Source organism: Loxodonta africana, chromosome 13, assembly GCF_030014295.1.
Source record: "Loxodonta africana isolate mLoxAfr1 chromosome 13, mLoxAfr1.hap2, whole genome shotgun sequence".
NCBI classification, from domain to species: Eukaryota; Metazoa; Chordata; class Mammalia; order Proboscidea; family Elephantidae; genus Loxodonta; species Loxodonta africana.
The window spans coordinates 50,725,775-50,743,077 of NC_087354.1; the positions used below are offsets into that span (position 1 = coordinate 50,725,775).

The 17,303-nt window shown below is 38.0% G+C and overlaps 1 protein-coding gene across 2 annotated transcripts in view; it reads left to right on the top strand.

Annotated features, from left to right (window-relative positions):
* Positions 1-12,500, top strand: part of CLPX (caseinolytic mitochondrial matrix peptidase chaperone subunit X) — a 43,662-nt gene extending 31,162 nt beyond the window's left edge. The window contains exons 10-13 of one of the 2 annotated variants that reach the window (XM_010598043.3): positions 5,472-5,771; positions 6,728-6,820; positions 8,821-8,927; positions 9,776-12,500. In XM_010598043.3, coding sequence (XP_010596345.1) covers positions 5,472-5,771; positions 6,728-6,820; positions 8,821-8,927; positions 9,776-9,866 — 591 coding nt within the window. In that variant the 3' untranslated portion in view covers positions 9,867-12,500. The remainder of the gene's footprint in view (positions 1-5,471; positions 5,772-6,727; positions 6,821-8,820; positions 8,928-9,775) is intronic. The other variant, XM_003418366.4, reaches the window with a different exon arrangement.
* Positions 12,501-17,303: the final 4,803 nt, after the last annotated feature.

Sequence of the window (17,303 nt, forward strand, 5' to 3'; positions counted from 1 at the left end):
CTCTCTGCTTGCTTCCCTTTTCCTTTTTATCTCTTGAGAGAGAAAAGGTGGTGCAGGCCACACCCTAGGGAAACTTCCTTTATGTTGGATCAGGAATATGACCTGAGCAAGAGTGTTATAATCCCACCCTAATCCTCTTTAACATAAAATTACAATCACAGAATGGAGGACAACCACACAGTACAGGGAATCATGGCCCAGCCAAATTGATACACATTTTGCGGGGAGACACAATTCAATCCATGACAGCAGGATAGACAGCATTTAAAGTTACAGAGGGTAGACACTTGGTTTCTATTCTCATATCTGGCTGGCTGCCAGTCATGAATTTTTAAGAGTTGTTTTTTTCTCAGGACATACCTGAAATATATTACTAGTGATTTTTTTATATTTCAGGACTAGTAAATTGGAATGTTTCTAAATATCATCTCTAAATGGGCATTGTTAAAGTATACCTTGACAAGTTCAATTTTATATTTTATCTAAGGAGTTCTGTTATTATTTGAGGTAGCTGCTGTACCAATAAAATTCTGATTCATTCCTCCTGCCCACTTCACTGGAACCCCAATAAAGAGCTTGTCTCCATTGTCTCCACTGGTAGAGTCTATCACAGATCACTGCTGACATTAAGAAATGAATGGAGGCAGTTTAAGGACCAAGGGAGAGGAGTTTTGATTCCACCTAGTTTTATAGCTGTTTCTTAAACATTTTTATAAACCCCAATTTTAACTAGGACTGTGACTTATCCTCCGTAATGCCAACGTAATGGCAAGAATCCCAGAACACACTTGTATTTTCCATGTTTTTGTGTTTTACATAAAACACAAAGTCACACATGATCACTTTTATATAACATAATAATCCTGCCTAAATGAGTATATCATAGATTAGCTCTTTGTTATATTGCTTGCTTTAAGTCTCCTTGGTTTTCAGTGCAGTAATTTATGTAGCAGTTTAGTAGTAGTAAAAATAAAATAATGCTGCTGCTTTCTTTCTTTGTTTATAATACTTCTTCATACTTCCAAAAAGGATTTGAAGCTAGAAACGTGTAGAACAGAACAGTTAAAAGTAATGTCACATAAAGAGATAAGAAACATGTAGAAGGAAATTTGGGTCATAGTTCTACTTAAGGGAACTTAAGTCACTCATTTAACTTTGAGCTTCTTAATGAAAAATAGGGAGAAATCATGGGCTCTAGTTTTTTTTAGTTCTTCTTGCCTGAAAGAGGAGGTGTATGATGTCTTCAGGAGAGATGAAGTTTCATGGTAATAAAGTTAAAGAGGAGTTTATCACATGGGTCTTTATGAAAAGGAGACAGACATAAGACACTCTTCAACAGTGATTTTATTGTTGATGGGTGCTGTGAAGTTTATTCTGACTTATAGCGACCCTGTGTAAAACAGAATGAAACCGTTCTGTTGGTTAGAGACCATCTGAAGAATAGATTTGACGCGTTGAACACTAATGTCCAAAGACCAGACATGCTGTGGAATGACATCATACATGAAGAAAGCAAGAGGTCATTAAAAAGACCAGTGACCTGGCCAACTGACTGGAAGAGATCCATATTTATGCCTATTCCCAAAAAAGGTGATCCAACCTAATGCGGAAATTATCGAACTGTATCATTAATATCACATGCAAATAAAATTTTGCTGAAGATCATTCAAAAGTGGCTGCAGCAGTATATCGACAGGGAATTATGATAAATTCAAGCCAGATTCAGAAGAGGACATGGAACCAAGGATATCATTGCTGATGTCAGATGGATCCTGGCTGAAAGCAGAGAATACTAGAAAGATGTTTACCTGTGTTTTATTGACTATGCAAAGGTATTCGACTGTGTGGATCATAACAAATTATGAATAACATTGTGAAGAATGGGAATTCCAGAACACTTAATTGTGCTCATGAGGAACCTGTACATAGATCAAGAGGTAATTGTTCGAACAAAACGGGGATACTGATTGGTTTAAAGTCAGGAAAGGTGTGTGTCAGGGTTGTATCCTTTCACCATACTTATTCAGTCTGTATGCTGAACAGTGGAAACCCTGGTGGCATAGTGGTTAAGTGCTACAGCTGCTAACCAAAGGGTCGGCAGTTCGAATCCTCCAGGTGCTCCCTGGAAACTCTGTGGGGCAGTTCTATTCTGTCCTATAGGGTTGCTATGAGTCAGAGTCGACTCGACGGCACTGGGTTTTTTTTTTTATGCTGAACAAATAATCCAAAAATCTGGACTGTAGAGAAGAATGGGGCATCAGGATTGGCAGAAGACTCATTAACCACCTGTTTATGCAGATGACTAACACAGCCTTGGTTGGTGAAAGTGAAGAGGACTTGAAGTACTTACTGATGAAGATCAAAGACCACAGCCTTTAGTATGGATTACATTTCAACATAAAGAGAACAAAAACCCTCACAACTGGACCAGTAAGCAACATCATGATGAACGGAGAAAAGATTGAAGTTGTCAAGGATTTCATTTTACTTGGATCCATAATCAACACCCATGGAAGCAGCAGTCAGGAAATCAGAAGACACATTGCATTGTGAGGATGGCACAGGACGGGGCAGTGTTTAGTTCTGTTGTATACTCAATGGCACCTCATAACAGCAACACTGGTTCACCTTTCTTTGGAACAGACGCATATATGGATCTCTTCCAGTTGGTTGGCCAAGTAGCTGTCTTCCAAATTTCTTGGCTTAGATGAGTGAGTGCTTCCAGTGTTGCATCCATTTTGTTGAAACATCTCAATTGGTATTCTGTCGATTCCTGGAGACTTGTTTTTTGCCAATGCCTCAGTACAGCTTGGAGTTCTTCCTTCAGTACCATTAGTTCTTGATCATGTTTGCTCCTGAATTAGTTGAACGTCGACCAATTCTTTTTAGGTTAGCGACTCTGTGTATTCCTCCCATCTTCTCTTAATGCTTCCTGTATCATTTAATATTTTCCCTGTAGAATCCTTCAATATTGCGACTCGAGGCTTGAATTTTTTCTTCAGTTCTTTGAGCTTGAGAAATGCTGAGCATGTTTTTCCCTTTTGGTTTTCTACCTCCAGGTCTTTGCACTTGTCATTATAATACTTTGCTTTGTCTTCTCGAGCCACCCTTTGAAATCTTCTATTCAGCTTTTTTACTTCATCATTGCTTTCTTTGGATTTAGCTACTATACATTGAAAAGCAAGTTTCAGAGTCTCTTCTGACATCCATTTTGGTCTTTTCTTTCTTTCCTGTCTTTTTAATGTTTTCATAGAGGATTAAAAACATCCATGTGGATATTGTTTCTATCAACACTTATTGAAAGCCAAAGGTATAATACACCTATATTCCAACCATATGAAACTCTCATAGTCCTGAGTTTTATTCCTCTTGGCTTTGCTCATGCCATTCTTTACCTGAATCCAGTTGGCAAATACCTGTCCATCTTTCAAGACTCAGACTGTTAAATGATGAGTCAGTTTCTCTGTGAAGCCTTTCTTGGTCACCTTACTATTCTCCATCCCCAGTACATAGGCCTTTCCTTCCTTTCTATTGCCACAGTGCCCTGTACAGTCATCTACTACTGCACCTATACTTTAATGCTTTAACGCCTTAACGCCCTCATGTTTCTCCCTCTAAATAACCTCCTTCAGGGTAAGGACTGTCTGCAGGCTTGTAACCCCAGTGTTTAGCACAGTGTCTGGCACAAAATAAATGCTTAATAAATGTTTAAATTATTGAATGTAAGGTGTTTTGCTTTCTGATACACTAATATGTATGTACACAGCTTAGGGAATCAGAAGAATAGACTTTAATTTAGGCTTTATTCATAGTTATCATGTGATTCTTTTGTATCTTTGACAAAAACTGTATGACATGTCAAAATTAAACTTTCTGACAATTGCTTGTATAGTTCTTTTATGTTGACTGAGCCATACAGCTTAGATACCCAGCCTTGTGCAGCAAAGTTAACATTCTTGTTTGATGTCAACCTTATATATTCTGTCTAAATTCTTCTAAAAGATTGACGTATGTAACCGTAAACCATAATTTCAGTAGAATATTTGGCTACAAAAAAAAATTATCTCTATTTTCACAGTTCTTACACCTTTTGGAAACCACAGTAGTCTAGAGGTCTTGGAGAAACCCTGCGACATTATAATCTGAGTTTAAGGGACTTCCCTTTATGGTTTTTACTTTATCTGCTTTTACTAGGATTTATTCTTTGAGAGTTGGCTATTATATAACAATTAGGTTCTCAGTTCTGGAGGCAGACAGACCTGATTATGAAGCCTGGCCTTGCCACTCACAGCACCAAGACCTTTGTCAAGATGCTTAACCTCTCTAAGCCAGTTTTCATCTTTTGTAAAATGTGAGTGATAATAGAGCCTGTTTCACAAGGTTGTTGCAAAGGTCACATGAGATATGCATGTAAAGTACTTAGTACAGTGCCTGGCAGATAAATGAGATTGACAATAATTGTTATTTATAGTAATGATATAAGTTGAGAGGAATTCAGTTTCTGGTTAGAAATTACTGCATATGTGTTTTGTTGTACTCATCAGTCAAGATATTTTTCTTAGTGGCCCACTTATTCTATAATTAACAGATTTCAGTTCTAGCATGTATTTTCAGTATTCTCATTTAGGTAGAAAACCCATGTGATACTTTTGTAACAATTTGAGATAAAGAATGACCTTTTATAAAAATATTCTTTTCTAATGTTATATCTTGACTAATGAGCCACGTATTCGGTTTTAGAAATTTATCTTACTTCCAAGCTTACAGAAATGCATGCGTAACCAGGATTTTAGTATTTTGGTAATATTTAAATGAAAAGACTTTAGGATTGCATGCATCTTTCACAGCATGTGCTGATATGCCCTTATTCTGCAGTGTAAGTAGTAGGATACAGATCCATTTGTTGTTTAATAAATCAAACTAGTAGAGAAAAATAAAAACAGAAATAAAGCCTCTTCTCCTTTATCCTTCATGATTAAGCCAGTCCCATTTGTTCAGTTTATGAACTAAATGTTTTGTCTTTTGTCCTTTAAGCACTTTTTCCTTTTCTTATGAAAAGACTCCTCTGCCTAATTAGAGCATGTTCTGCTTCTAAACTAGGATTCATTGCCTTTTGAATTGCTAATTGTTGTTGTTCTTTGTCCGATTAAACACTTGGAGATAACTTTTCTAGTCTATTTCTTCAGCTAGGAGTTAATGTAGATCATTAATACTAATTAGGATTTTCCTGTTTGACTCATTTAACCTGCTCTGTGTGAAATTTTCACAATTTTGGGGGGAAAAATCTTTAAAGTTACTTAAAACCAAAAAAAAATTTCCTAACTTCATTGCACAGCGTCTAGAACTGCATCTTTGTAAAATATGCTTTAGTACAAAATTGATCATATTTTATTTGTGTATTATCTGCATTTTATACCTCGATTGAAAACCTACCTGCAGTTTCATCATAACACGAACCATTTCTTTGACAGTATCTTGGATTCGGAACACCATCTAATCTGGGAAAAGGCAGAAGGGCTGCAGCTGCTGCAGATCTTGCCAATAGAAGTGGGGAATCAAATACCCATCAAGACATTGAAGAGAAAGATCGATTATTACGTCATGTGGAAGCCAGAGATCTCATTGAGTTCGGCATGATTCCTGAGTTTGTGGGACGGTTACCTGTGGTAGTTCCTTTGCATAGCCTAGATGAGAAAACCCTTGTGCAGATACTAACTGAGCCACGTAATGCTGTTATTCCTCAGTACCAGGCCTTATTCAGCATGGACAAGGTGAGGTTTTCATTTTTCATACTTCATTTGTGTTTTTCTTGCTGTTGGAATTTTGCATAACTTAGCCTAATAAATTTAAAAAGCAACCTTGTTCATCTGGAATACCAGCTTACTCCTCACTAAATATAGCCATCAGACATTTAGGAGTTGGCTTTATTTCTGCCTAATTAAAATGGTCATTGTAGCATAAAACCCAAAGATATATATATAGAACGAGAGCAAAGTGATGCCAGAAGACTACTCCTAGCCCCTCCAAGCCAGACACACAAGATTGTCCTAGATGCTTAGGTTGTGACATACTGTGTGTGCTTTTGTATACATTTGTCTAAAGTTTTATTGGTACTCACATCTACATTGTGGTAACTTAGACTTGGCTGAAGTTTTACATGTACTTTTTAGGATGAGAGGGTTAGTAACCCTCTGTAAAATGTAGTTTATAGGGACCCAATGAACATTTTCTAGGAGTGAAGTAAAAAAGTCTAAGTAATCCTTTAGTCTTAATGGAGGTAGGGTCAGTCAAGACATAGGTTCTGACCCAACCTGTGTTTCTGAGTGTCAGTGAATCAGTTTACTTAACACTCTCAGTGAATAAGTTACTTATTTTTTTATCTGTAAATTCAGGACATCGGTCCGTTTTAGTTCTAAAATTCTGTGATTGTAGGACTAGTAATGGTGGTCCAAACAAAACCAAACGCAGTGCTGTCGAGTTGATTCCGACTCATAGCGACCCTATAGGACAGAGTAGAACTGCCCCATAGAGTTTCCAGGGAGCGCCTGGCGGATTCGAACTGCCGACTCTTTGGTTAGCAGCCGTAGCACTTAACCACTATGCCACCAGGGTTTCTGAGTAATGGTGGTAGGTAGTATTAATATTAAGCCAAATACTATATGATTCTATTAGGAAAACATCATCAAGGATTATCTTAAGTTCTCATATCTTTTGGATGTATTTGTAGTGTGAATTGAATGTTACTGAGGATGCTTTGAAAGCTATAGCCAGATTGGCACTAGAACGAAAAACTGGTGCAAGAGGCCTTCGGTCCATAATGGTAAGTTGGCTTTATTATACAAAAACTCGATTATTTCCTGGCCTGAATTCTGAGACTATTAAGCTTCTGTGGGGGTTTTTTTTGTTTGTTTGTTTTTTATATAACCAGAAAACTGACCTAAGGTTTTTTTGTGGATTATATTTTTTTGGATAATGTTGTTGCTGTTGTTAGGTGCCGTCAAGTCAGTTCCAGCTCATAGCAACCCCACGTATAACAGAATAAAACACTGCCCAGTCCTGCGCCATCCTCACAATCGTTGCTGTGTCTGAACCTGTTGTTACAGCTACTGTATCAGTCTATCTTTTTGAGGGTCTTCCTCTTTTTCACTGACCCTCTACTTTATCAAGCATTACGTCCTTCTTCAGGGACTGACTGGTAACACGTCCAAAGTACATGAGACAAAGTCTCACCATTCTCGCTTCTAAAGAGCATTCTGGCTGTACATCTTCCAAGACAGATTTATTTGTTCTTCTGGCAATGCATGGTGTATTCAGTATCCTTTACCAACACCATAGTTCAAAGGCCCCAATTCTTCTTCGGTCTTCCTTATTCATTGTCTAGCTTTCTCATGCATATGAGGTGATTGAAAATACCATGGCTTGGGTTAGGCGCACCTCAGTCCTCAAAGTGACATCTTTGCTTTTTTTTTTTAACAATTGAGAGAAGTCTTTTGCAGATTTACCAAATGTCGTTTCATTTCTTGACTGCCATTTCCGTGGGTGTTGATTGTGAATCCAAGTAAAATGAAATCCTTGACAACTTCAGTCTTTTCTCCATTTATCATATTGCTGCTTATTTTTTGTCATAGTAATTATATATTTTTGCTTCTTTCTAAAAAGGAACTTCAGAGTGTTTCTCACTAAAGGACACACACATAATACAAATAATGAAACAGATGAAATCCGGATTATAGGAAAATGAATTTTAGGAAATTCTACATGGGCCTTTTAACTAAGCTGCAGAGCCCCTTCTCAGGCCCTTTGAAATCCCCATTCTGTTTGTTTTACTTGAAAGTAAGTTGCAAATACCATGATACTTTACCCCTAAATTCTTCAGCATGGTATAAATTCACTATTTTTTAATTTTATTAACGATCCTGGAGACCCCAGCCTATATTCCTGCCACTACCTACTCTCAGAGTTCTCTTCCTTAGCCCCTAGGTTTGGCTGTACAGTGGGTTGGTTATTGTTTGCCCACCTGCTCCCAAAGCAGGCACATGCTCCTAGTCCGTTTAAGGATTTCATTGCTGAGTAACACTTTGTGTAGTTCCAATCAAAAGACCTGCTAAGTAGGACTTTTGATTGGAACTGCACATCTATCACAGTCAGCTTGAGATGATACTCTCTGAAGGTCTGGACTTCTGGTGTCACTGATAAAGGATACATTTATAAGCATGCAAACTAGAAGAGAAGGTGATAGATACAGTTGACATTTTTCGGAAATTTGAGGTACTCAACCAGTATTTTCCTCTAGGTAGAATGTAACCCAGCCACTACCTGTAGGCAAAACTGCTTTTTTCTTTAAACTACTTTTCTTTAGTAAGCAACTTTAGATCTACTGCAGCACTTGAGGTAAAAGCTCATTTGAAGGTTGGGAATTGAGCTTGATTTAGGAGTAAACAGTTTTCAAAGTAAGGATTACCAGTTGACCTCCTCTGTCATAGGATAAGCTAGGTAATGCTTCTGAGGAACATTCTGAATCTGAAAGTATAGCCTTTTTGTGTGTGCATGTCGACCAAACTAGGCAGAACTGCAGCCAAGTATAGCTTTCCCTTACAGAATGACTTCTCTCTGGATTTAGTTAGAAGCTGTTTTAATATGAAGAATATGAAACTTTTCACATTGACTTTTTCAACATTCAGTTCCTGGTGCATAATAGGGACTCACTACTAGTGAGTGAATGAGTTTAATTGGTGGCCTAAATTTTTTTTTTTTTATAATACGAGTATTTTCTGTGTAACTCCAGTTTTCCATGTAATTTGTCACTTTTTATCTCTTTAGGAAAAGCTGTTACTAGAACCAATGTTTGAAGTCCCAAATTCTGACATTGTATGTGTGGAGGTTGACAAAGAAGTAGTAGAAGGAAAAAAGGAACCAGCATACATCCGGTAAAGTGTACTGTCAAGCCAGAACAATCTGAAATTTAAGATCAGCTCCTTATTGCTATAGTTTATTGGTCTGTTATGAAAATTCCATACAAACCTTTATATTTGTAAGGGAAGCAATAATCTCATAAATTTTTCACTGAACAACTTTACTTCCAAGAGACATAATCTTTAATGTCATTCATACATAACTTTAAAAAGGAGTTATGGTCTGAATCTTCACTTTGACTGATTTGCATCCAGTTGGACTTGGTCAGAAGTCAGGTTCTCCCACAGACATATGCTAAATGTCAGGCAATTTGGTGGAAATAACAGATTCTACTTCATTTCCTGAATAAGTGTATTTTTTAAACCTTCACAACTGAAGCTTCATCTGTTTATTTCAATAATAAATCTATTGCGGGAAATGTGGAGGAAATTACTCACAGCCCTTGGCTGTGTGGTCTACATGTTTTCCATATTTCGCCACTAAGCAATCCTGTTAAAAGTGCTCTTAGTATTTCCTACTTCATGGGTTTTCTAGCTAGGTGGATTAACTTACTATTTAAAGTCTAGAAATCTTGTTTATCCTCAATTTTTTTTTTTAATTTTAGTGAAAATATATACAGCAAAACCCACTCCCATTCCACAGATTCTAGTCATAATGTAACATTGGTTACATTCTTCACGTTGTGTCAACATTCTCCCTATTTCTTTTCTAGTTGTTTCATTTCCATTTACTTAAATGTCCCTGCCCCCCAACTTTCTCATCAATACTTTAAAATAGTGTTAACCCTTTGGTCTTATATAATTTTTTTTCTATCAACTTTTATTTTTAAAAAAAAAACAAAACTGATGGCTTTTGATTGTAGGGCTCCAACGAAAGAATCCTCTGAAGAGGAGTATGACTCTGGAGTTGAAGAGGAAGGATGGCCTCGCCAAGCAGATGCTGCAAACAGCTAAACTGTCAGACTCCTGTCATGTATATAAAGCTTCTCCTTTTGTTTAGGATCATAACTGTTTCTACAGTCTGACATTAAAGGATTTGGGTCTGTCTTGGATAGCATACATGGTCAGAAGCCTTTAGGATAAGAATCAGATCATGTATTATATTGTAACATCACATTGATTTATACACAAGGACATTATGTGGACTTCAATGATACAATGTTCAGAGATAAAATGTACATTATTTTGGTTCATTTTTTTAAAAATATGCTTTAACAAAATTCTTAGGAGTTCATTTAAGCAGTGCAGTTGTTGCAGGAACTATGGATTTTACAATAATGTTACTCTACAAATGGGAAAATAAATTATTTAAAATTGAAGATTGAGGTACCATTCTTTAACCTTTTTCTACCAACATTTGTGACCTGAAAATACAAGAATTTTATTCATTTTAAAAATTGGAACAGGTAGATTCCACGTAGTGAAAATTTCACAAAAAAGAACCCTGAAGAACATATTTTGATAATTTATGTTAAATTCTTAGTCTTATCTGCTAGTGCATGACACTAACTTCCCAATTAGTACTATAAAAAAAGCTTCTTGCTGACTTGTCTGATTTAGTGAGCAGATGGAACTGAAGTTTGGCTTAAATCTTCAGAAAAAAAAGTATACATCTAATTTTATAAATAGCATCCAGTATCAGTCAAAGTAACAGCCATGTGCTGAACTAAATGAAATATCCTAATATTGTGTATTACCTAAAGTACTTGAGCTATTGTGTATCTGGTTTTTTGTTTTATTTTCCTGGTATTTGTCTAAATTTTTGGCTTCATAGAACAAGAAAGACAATCTGTGTTTTACTGTCAACAGAAGTAAATGTCTTTACACTAAAATATAATTTATTGACCTTCATTATAAAGCAAAACTAAAAAGTGGGAGGTAATTTAGGGACTTAAAAAAAAAAATGTATCATTTGATTCCATAAATATTAAAATACTTGGGTACCTTTAAATTTTTTTTTTCCTTCTATAATGTTGATATGTTTCTATATTACTCATTCAGTTCAACCTCATTTGAAATTGTTTAAATCAGAGTATACTGAAATATTTGTTTTCATATTTTGGTTTATAGACTCTTGAGTTTTCCTTACCCCTTTTTCTTAGGAAAAGAACCTTACGCTATTAGCAGATTCTGATCTTGTTGACGAAGAGTTGGGCTTTCTATGTTATAATAAAAAAGATGTGAGATATCTGTTTATGGCTGGGCTAAGACCAGAAATGCACTTTTGCAGAGTATGCAAGCCTGGTTACTATCATATGAAACAGAAACAAGTATCCGTCTTAGTTTCCCTAGTAATGGTTGAAGTTCCTTTCAAGAAGTCTTCAGATTATAACTTTGCTCATTATCTTTTTCTTACAGCACCATCATTTTCCTTTTTGTAGAGTGAAAACTGGAATAGCTTCTAAATATATTAAGGGTAATCTTCCAGAAATGGACTGGGAGACATTTTAGTCAAAACAACTCATGTTTGGTTTTGGAAGTTGTTAACAAAGCATAATTGATGTTTTTAAATCAAAAACAACTGAATATAACTACAATTTGTATCTAGAAACATATGTTTTGGCATTTGAATAAAACAAGGACTACATGAAAGCTCATGTGGTGGTGTGTCTGTAATGCGGAGTGCAGGAGCCCTCTGCCAGCAGTGCAGTTTTCCAAAGGGCACAGATTTCATATGACCTGCTTTCTTCTAGGGTTTGGTTAATCCTTGGCACTTTCATGTCCATCTTTTATTCTCCTAGTTTGTAGACTCCACAAACAAAAAGTATTATTAAAACTTCACTAAATATTTAAAATCCCTAAGTGTTGCACACAGAACCCAACACTAGGGACACAGACCAAACTTTTCAAGAACTTTACTAATCTAGTAGGGGAGGCAAACACAAACTTCAATGCATTATGATATTGAAGATGAGGTATATATCAGATGTGGTGGCACAGAGGAGGTGTCCCAGATGGGCCTGGAAGAATAAGTAGGAATTTGCCAGACAAGAATAATGATAAGTCCAAAGCTCAGAAGTGTGAAACAACAACCAGAGAGGTTTAGGAGTGGAGAAATAGGCACAACTATGACCTTCTTGATCATATGCCACCTCTTGAAATGGTTGAATATCGACTAATTCTTTTTGGTATAATGACTCTGTGTATTCCTTCCATCTTCTTTGGATGCTTCCTGCGTCATTTAATATTTTCCCCATGGAATCCTTCACTAATGCAACTCGAGGCCTGAATTTTTTCTTCAGTTCTTTCAGCTCGAGAAATGCAGAGCGTGTTCTTCCCTTTTGGTTTTCCATCTCCAGCTCTTTGCACATGTTATTATACTTTGTCTTCTCGAGAGGCCCTTTGAAATCTTCAGTTCTTTTACTTCATCAATTCTTCCTTTTGCTTTAGCTGCTTGACGCTCAGGAGCAAGTTTCAGAGTCTCCTCTGACATCCATCTTGGTCTTTTCTTTCTTTCCTGTCTTTTCAGTGACCTCTTGCTTTCTTCACGGATGACGTCCTTGATGTCATTCCACAACTCGTTTGGTTTTCGGTCACTAGTGTTCAATGCATCAAATGTGTTCTTCAGATGGTCTCTAAAATCAGGTGGGATATATTCAAGGTCATATTTTGGCTCTCGTGGACTTGCTCTGATTTTCTTCAGTTTCAGCTTGAACTTGCATATAAGCAATTGATGGTCAGTTGCATGGTCGGCCCCTGGCCTTGTTCTGACTGATGGTATTGAGCTTTTCCATCATCTCTTTCCACAGATGTAGTCAATTTGATTTCTGTGTGTTCCATGTGGTGAGGTCCATGTGTATAGTTGCCATTTATGTTGGTGAAAGAAGGTATTTGCAATGAAGAAGTTGATCATTATACCAAAAAGAATTAGTCGATATTCAGCCATTTCAACAGGTGGCATATGATCAGGAATCGATGGTACTGAAGGAAGAATTCCAAACTGCTCTGAAGGCACTGGCGAAAAACAAGGCTCCAGGAAGTGATGGAATATCAATTGAGATGTTTCAACAAACAGATGCATCGCTGGAGGTGCTTACTCGTCTATGCCAAGAAATACGGAAGACAGTTTCCTGGCCAGCTGAGTGGAAAAGATCCATATTTATGCCTATTCCCAAGAAAGGTGATCCAACCGAATGTGGAAATTATAGAACAATATCATTAATATCACACGCAAGCAAAATTTTGCTGAAGATCATTCAAAAACGGCTGCAGCAGTATATCGACAGGGAACTGCCAGAAATTCAGGCCGGTTTCAGAAGAGGATGTGGAACCAGGGATAGCATTGCTCATGTCAGATGGATCCTGGCTGAAAGCAGAGAATACCAGAAGGATGTTTACCTGTGTTTTATTGACTATGCAAAGGCATTTGACTGTGTGGATCATAACAAGCTTCGGGTAGCATCGCGAAGAATGGGAATTCCAGAACACTTAATTGTGCTCATGAGGAACCTCTACATAGATAAAGAGGCAGTTGTTTGGACAGAAGAAGGGGCCACTGATTGGTTTAAAGTCAGGAAGGGTGTGCATCAGGGTTGTATTCTTTCACCATACCTATTTAATCTGTATGCTGAACAAATAATAGGAGAAGCTGGACTTTATGAAGAAGAATGGGGCATCAGGATTGGAGAAAGACTCATTAACAACCTGCATTATACAGATGATACAACCTTGCTTGCTGAAAGTGAAGAGGACTTAAAGCACTTACTAATGAAGATCAAAGACCACAGCCTTCAGTACGGATCGCACCTCACCATAAAGAAAACGAAAATCCTCACAACTGGACCTATGAGCAACATCATAATAAATGGAGAAAAGACTGAAGTTGTCGAGGATTTCATTTTACTTGGACCCACAATCAACAGCCACGGAAGCAGCAGTCAAGAAATCAAAAGACGCATTGCATTGGGTAAATCTGCTACAAAGGACCTCTTCAAAGTGTTGAAGAGCAAAGATGTCACCCTGAAGACTAAGGCTCACCTGACCCAAGCCACGGTATTTTCAATCACATCATATGCATGTGAAAGCTGGACAATGTATAAGGAAGACCGAAGAGGGGTTGACGCCTTTGAATTGTGGTGTTGGTGAAGAATATTGAATATACCATGGACTGCCAAAAGAACAAACAAGTCTGCCTTGGAAGAAGTGCAGCCAGAATGCTCTTTAGAAGCAAGGATGGCGAGACTGCATCTTACATACTTTGGACATGTTGTCAGGAGGGATGAGTCCCTGGAGAAGGACATCATGCTTGGCAGAGTACAGGGTCAGCGGAAAAGGGGAAGACCCTCAACGAGGTGGATTGACACAGTGGCTGCAACAATGAGCTCAAGCATAACAACGATTTTGAGGATGGTGCAGGAACGGGCAGTGTTTCGTTCTGTTGTGCATAGGGTCGCTATGAGTCGGAACCAACTCGACGGCACCTAAAAAGAACAACATGACCTTCTGTTTCTGCTCTGAAATAACCATACTCTCCCCATCCAGCTGAAGACCTTGCATCATTTTTCACTGAGAAACCATCAGATGGAACTCATTTTCCCACCATTAAATCTATAAATCTACTTCAGCACTTGCTTTCCTGTCACTGCTCAAGGATCCCTCTTACTAGGACTCATTCTCTGGATCCCATCATCCCCTCATTTCTCAAGGCCTTTGGTTCAGTTGTTACTCCACTGCGTTACCGGGCTCCCTCCTTCTCAATCTTGCCCAGCAGCATCTAAACACTGTCTACTATTTCCTGTCCTTGAGCTACCCCATAACTTCTGCTACGGTGAAGACCACACCTGTTTTGTTAACTGTATAACTGGCACCTACCATAAAAAAATTCATATTTGGTGCTCCATACATTTTTTTTAATTTTAGCAAAAATATACACAAACAAGATTGGCCATTTTTAAGTACTTTCACAGGTAAAATCCAGTGGCATTAATCACAGTTGCAATGTGCAACCATCACCACTAAAACTTTATCATCCCCAAACTACCTATTGAGCAATAACTCCCTGTTCCCTCCTCCCAGCCCATGGTAACCACTAATCTTTCTGTCTCTGCATTTGCCTTTTCTAGGTATTTCACATAAATGGGATCATACGATATTTGTCCTTTGCGACTGACTGATTTCATTTAGCATAATGGTTTAAAAGTTCACTCATGTCATAGCATGTATTAAAACTTTCATTGCTTTATATGGCAGGATAATATTCCACTGTACACGTGTGCCGTTGAGTCGATTTCGACTCACAGCAAGTCTATAGTAGAACTGCCCCATAGGGTTTCCTAGGCTGTAAAATCTCCGGGTCTTTTCTCCTGTAGAGCCACTGGTGGGTTTGAACCCCCGACTAGCCAAGCCCTTAACCATTATGCCACCAGGGCTCCTTCCATTGTACATCTATACCACATTTTGTTTAACCATCTGTTGCTGGGCGCTTGGGTCGTTTCCACCTTTTGGCTACTGGAAATAATGCTGCAGTGGCCACTGGTGTACAAGTATCTGTTTGAATCCCTGCTTTCAGTTCTTTCGGATATTTATCTAGGAGTGGAATGGCTGACCCTTATGGTAACTCTATGTTTAACTTTCTGAGGAACTCCCAAACTGTTTTCTCCAGCAGTTGCACCGTTTTACGTGCTCACCATCAGTGCAGGAGGGTTCCAGTTTCTGCATAACCTCACCAACACTTATTTTCAAATTTTTTAAATAATAGTCATCCTAGTGGGTGTGAAGTGGTGTCTTATCTCCTTGTGGTTTTGATTTGCATTTCCCCAATGGCTACCTGATAGAGTTGTTATATTAAGTGAGTATATAACAGAGTGACACAGAGCAAGCACTATATGAGTATATTATCATTTTGTTTATTTATCATCGTCTAACATTTGAGACTTGAGGGTTTTGGTTTTTTTTGGTCTATGGATCTCCAATTGTGCCAGCATCACATGATTAGATCTTCAAATTTCAAAGTACTGTTACTCTTTCAGCAAGGTAACTGGATGATGGACATGCCCTGTTTCATTTTGCCATCAAACATTTATTAAGCACTTCCCATGCCCTGGTGGTGCAGTGGTTAAAGTGCTCTGCTGCTAACAGAAAGGTCGGTGGTTTGAACACACCGGCAGCTTCTCTGGAAAAAGATGTGGCAGTCAGCTCCATAAAGATTTACAGCCTTGGAAACCCTGTGGCAGTTCTGCTCTGTCCTACAGGGTCACTAGGAGTCAGAATTGACTCAATGGCAACGGGTTTTTGGTTATGCCTTGACCTAAGTCTCTCATACCTTGTGCAAAAATTAACTCAAAATGCATCACAGACTTTAAACCTACAAAAGTTTTAGAAAAACCACAGGAGAAAATTTAACAATCAAGGGCTAGGCAAAGAGCCCTTAGACCTGACAGCGAAAGCATAATCCATAAAAGGAAAAACCGATAAACTGGACTTCATCAAAATTGAGAACTTGCTCTGCAAAAAAGCCTATTAAGAGGATGAAAGACAAGCTACAGACTAGGACAGAATATCTGTAAACCATGGATCAAAGGACTAGTATCTACAATATATAAAGAACCCTCTAAACAGTAGGAAAAAAAATAGAAAATGTGCAAAAGACATGAACAGACATTTCAATTAAAATATACAAATTGCAAATAAGCATATGAAAAGGTGTTCAATATTAGCCATTCCAAAACCAAACCCACTGCTGTCTAGTTGATTCCGACTGATACCGAAATTATAGGATAGCGTAGAAGTACCCCATAGGGTTTTCAAGGCTGTAAATCTTTACAGAAGCAGACTGCCACATCTTCCTCCAACGGAGTGACTGGGTTAAAACTGTTGACCTTTCTGTTAGCAGCCAGGTGCCTAAAAGCTGTGCCACAAGGGCTCCTAATCAACCATCAGAGAAATGCAAATTAAAACCACAATGAGATAACGATATTCCAATCAGAATGCCTAAAAAAAGAGTAAAACAAAATGCTAGCAAGGATGCAAAGAAACTGGATCACTTGTACGTTTCTGGTGGAAATGTAAAACGGTATGGCCACTCTGGGAAACCATTTGGCAATTGCTTACAAGACAAACTATGCAACTACCATGCATCCCAGCAACTGAACTGCTGGGCATTTATCCCAGAATATGAAGATTTATGCTTACACAAAAGCCTGTGCATGAATGTTTATAGCAGCTTTATTCATAATAGCCCAAAACTGAAAACAACCCAGATGTCCTCCAAGGGGTGAATGGTTAGACAAAATGTGGTAGGTACATCCATATCATATAATGTTGTTGGTAGGTGCTCTCAAGTAGTCTCATCATGACCTCATGTGACAGTAGAATTGCCCCACAGGGTTTCCTAGGTTGTAATCTCTACAGAAGCAGATGGCCAGGTCTTTCTCCCTAGGAGTCATTGGGTGG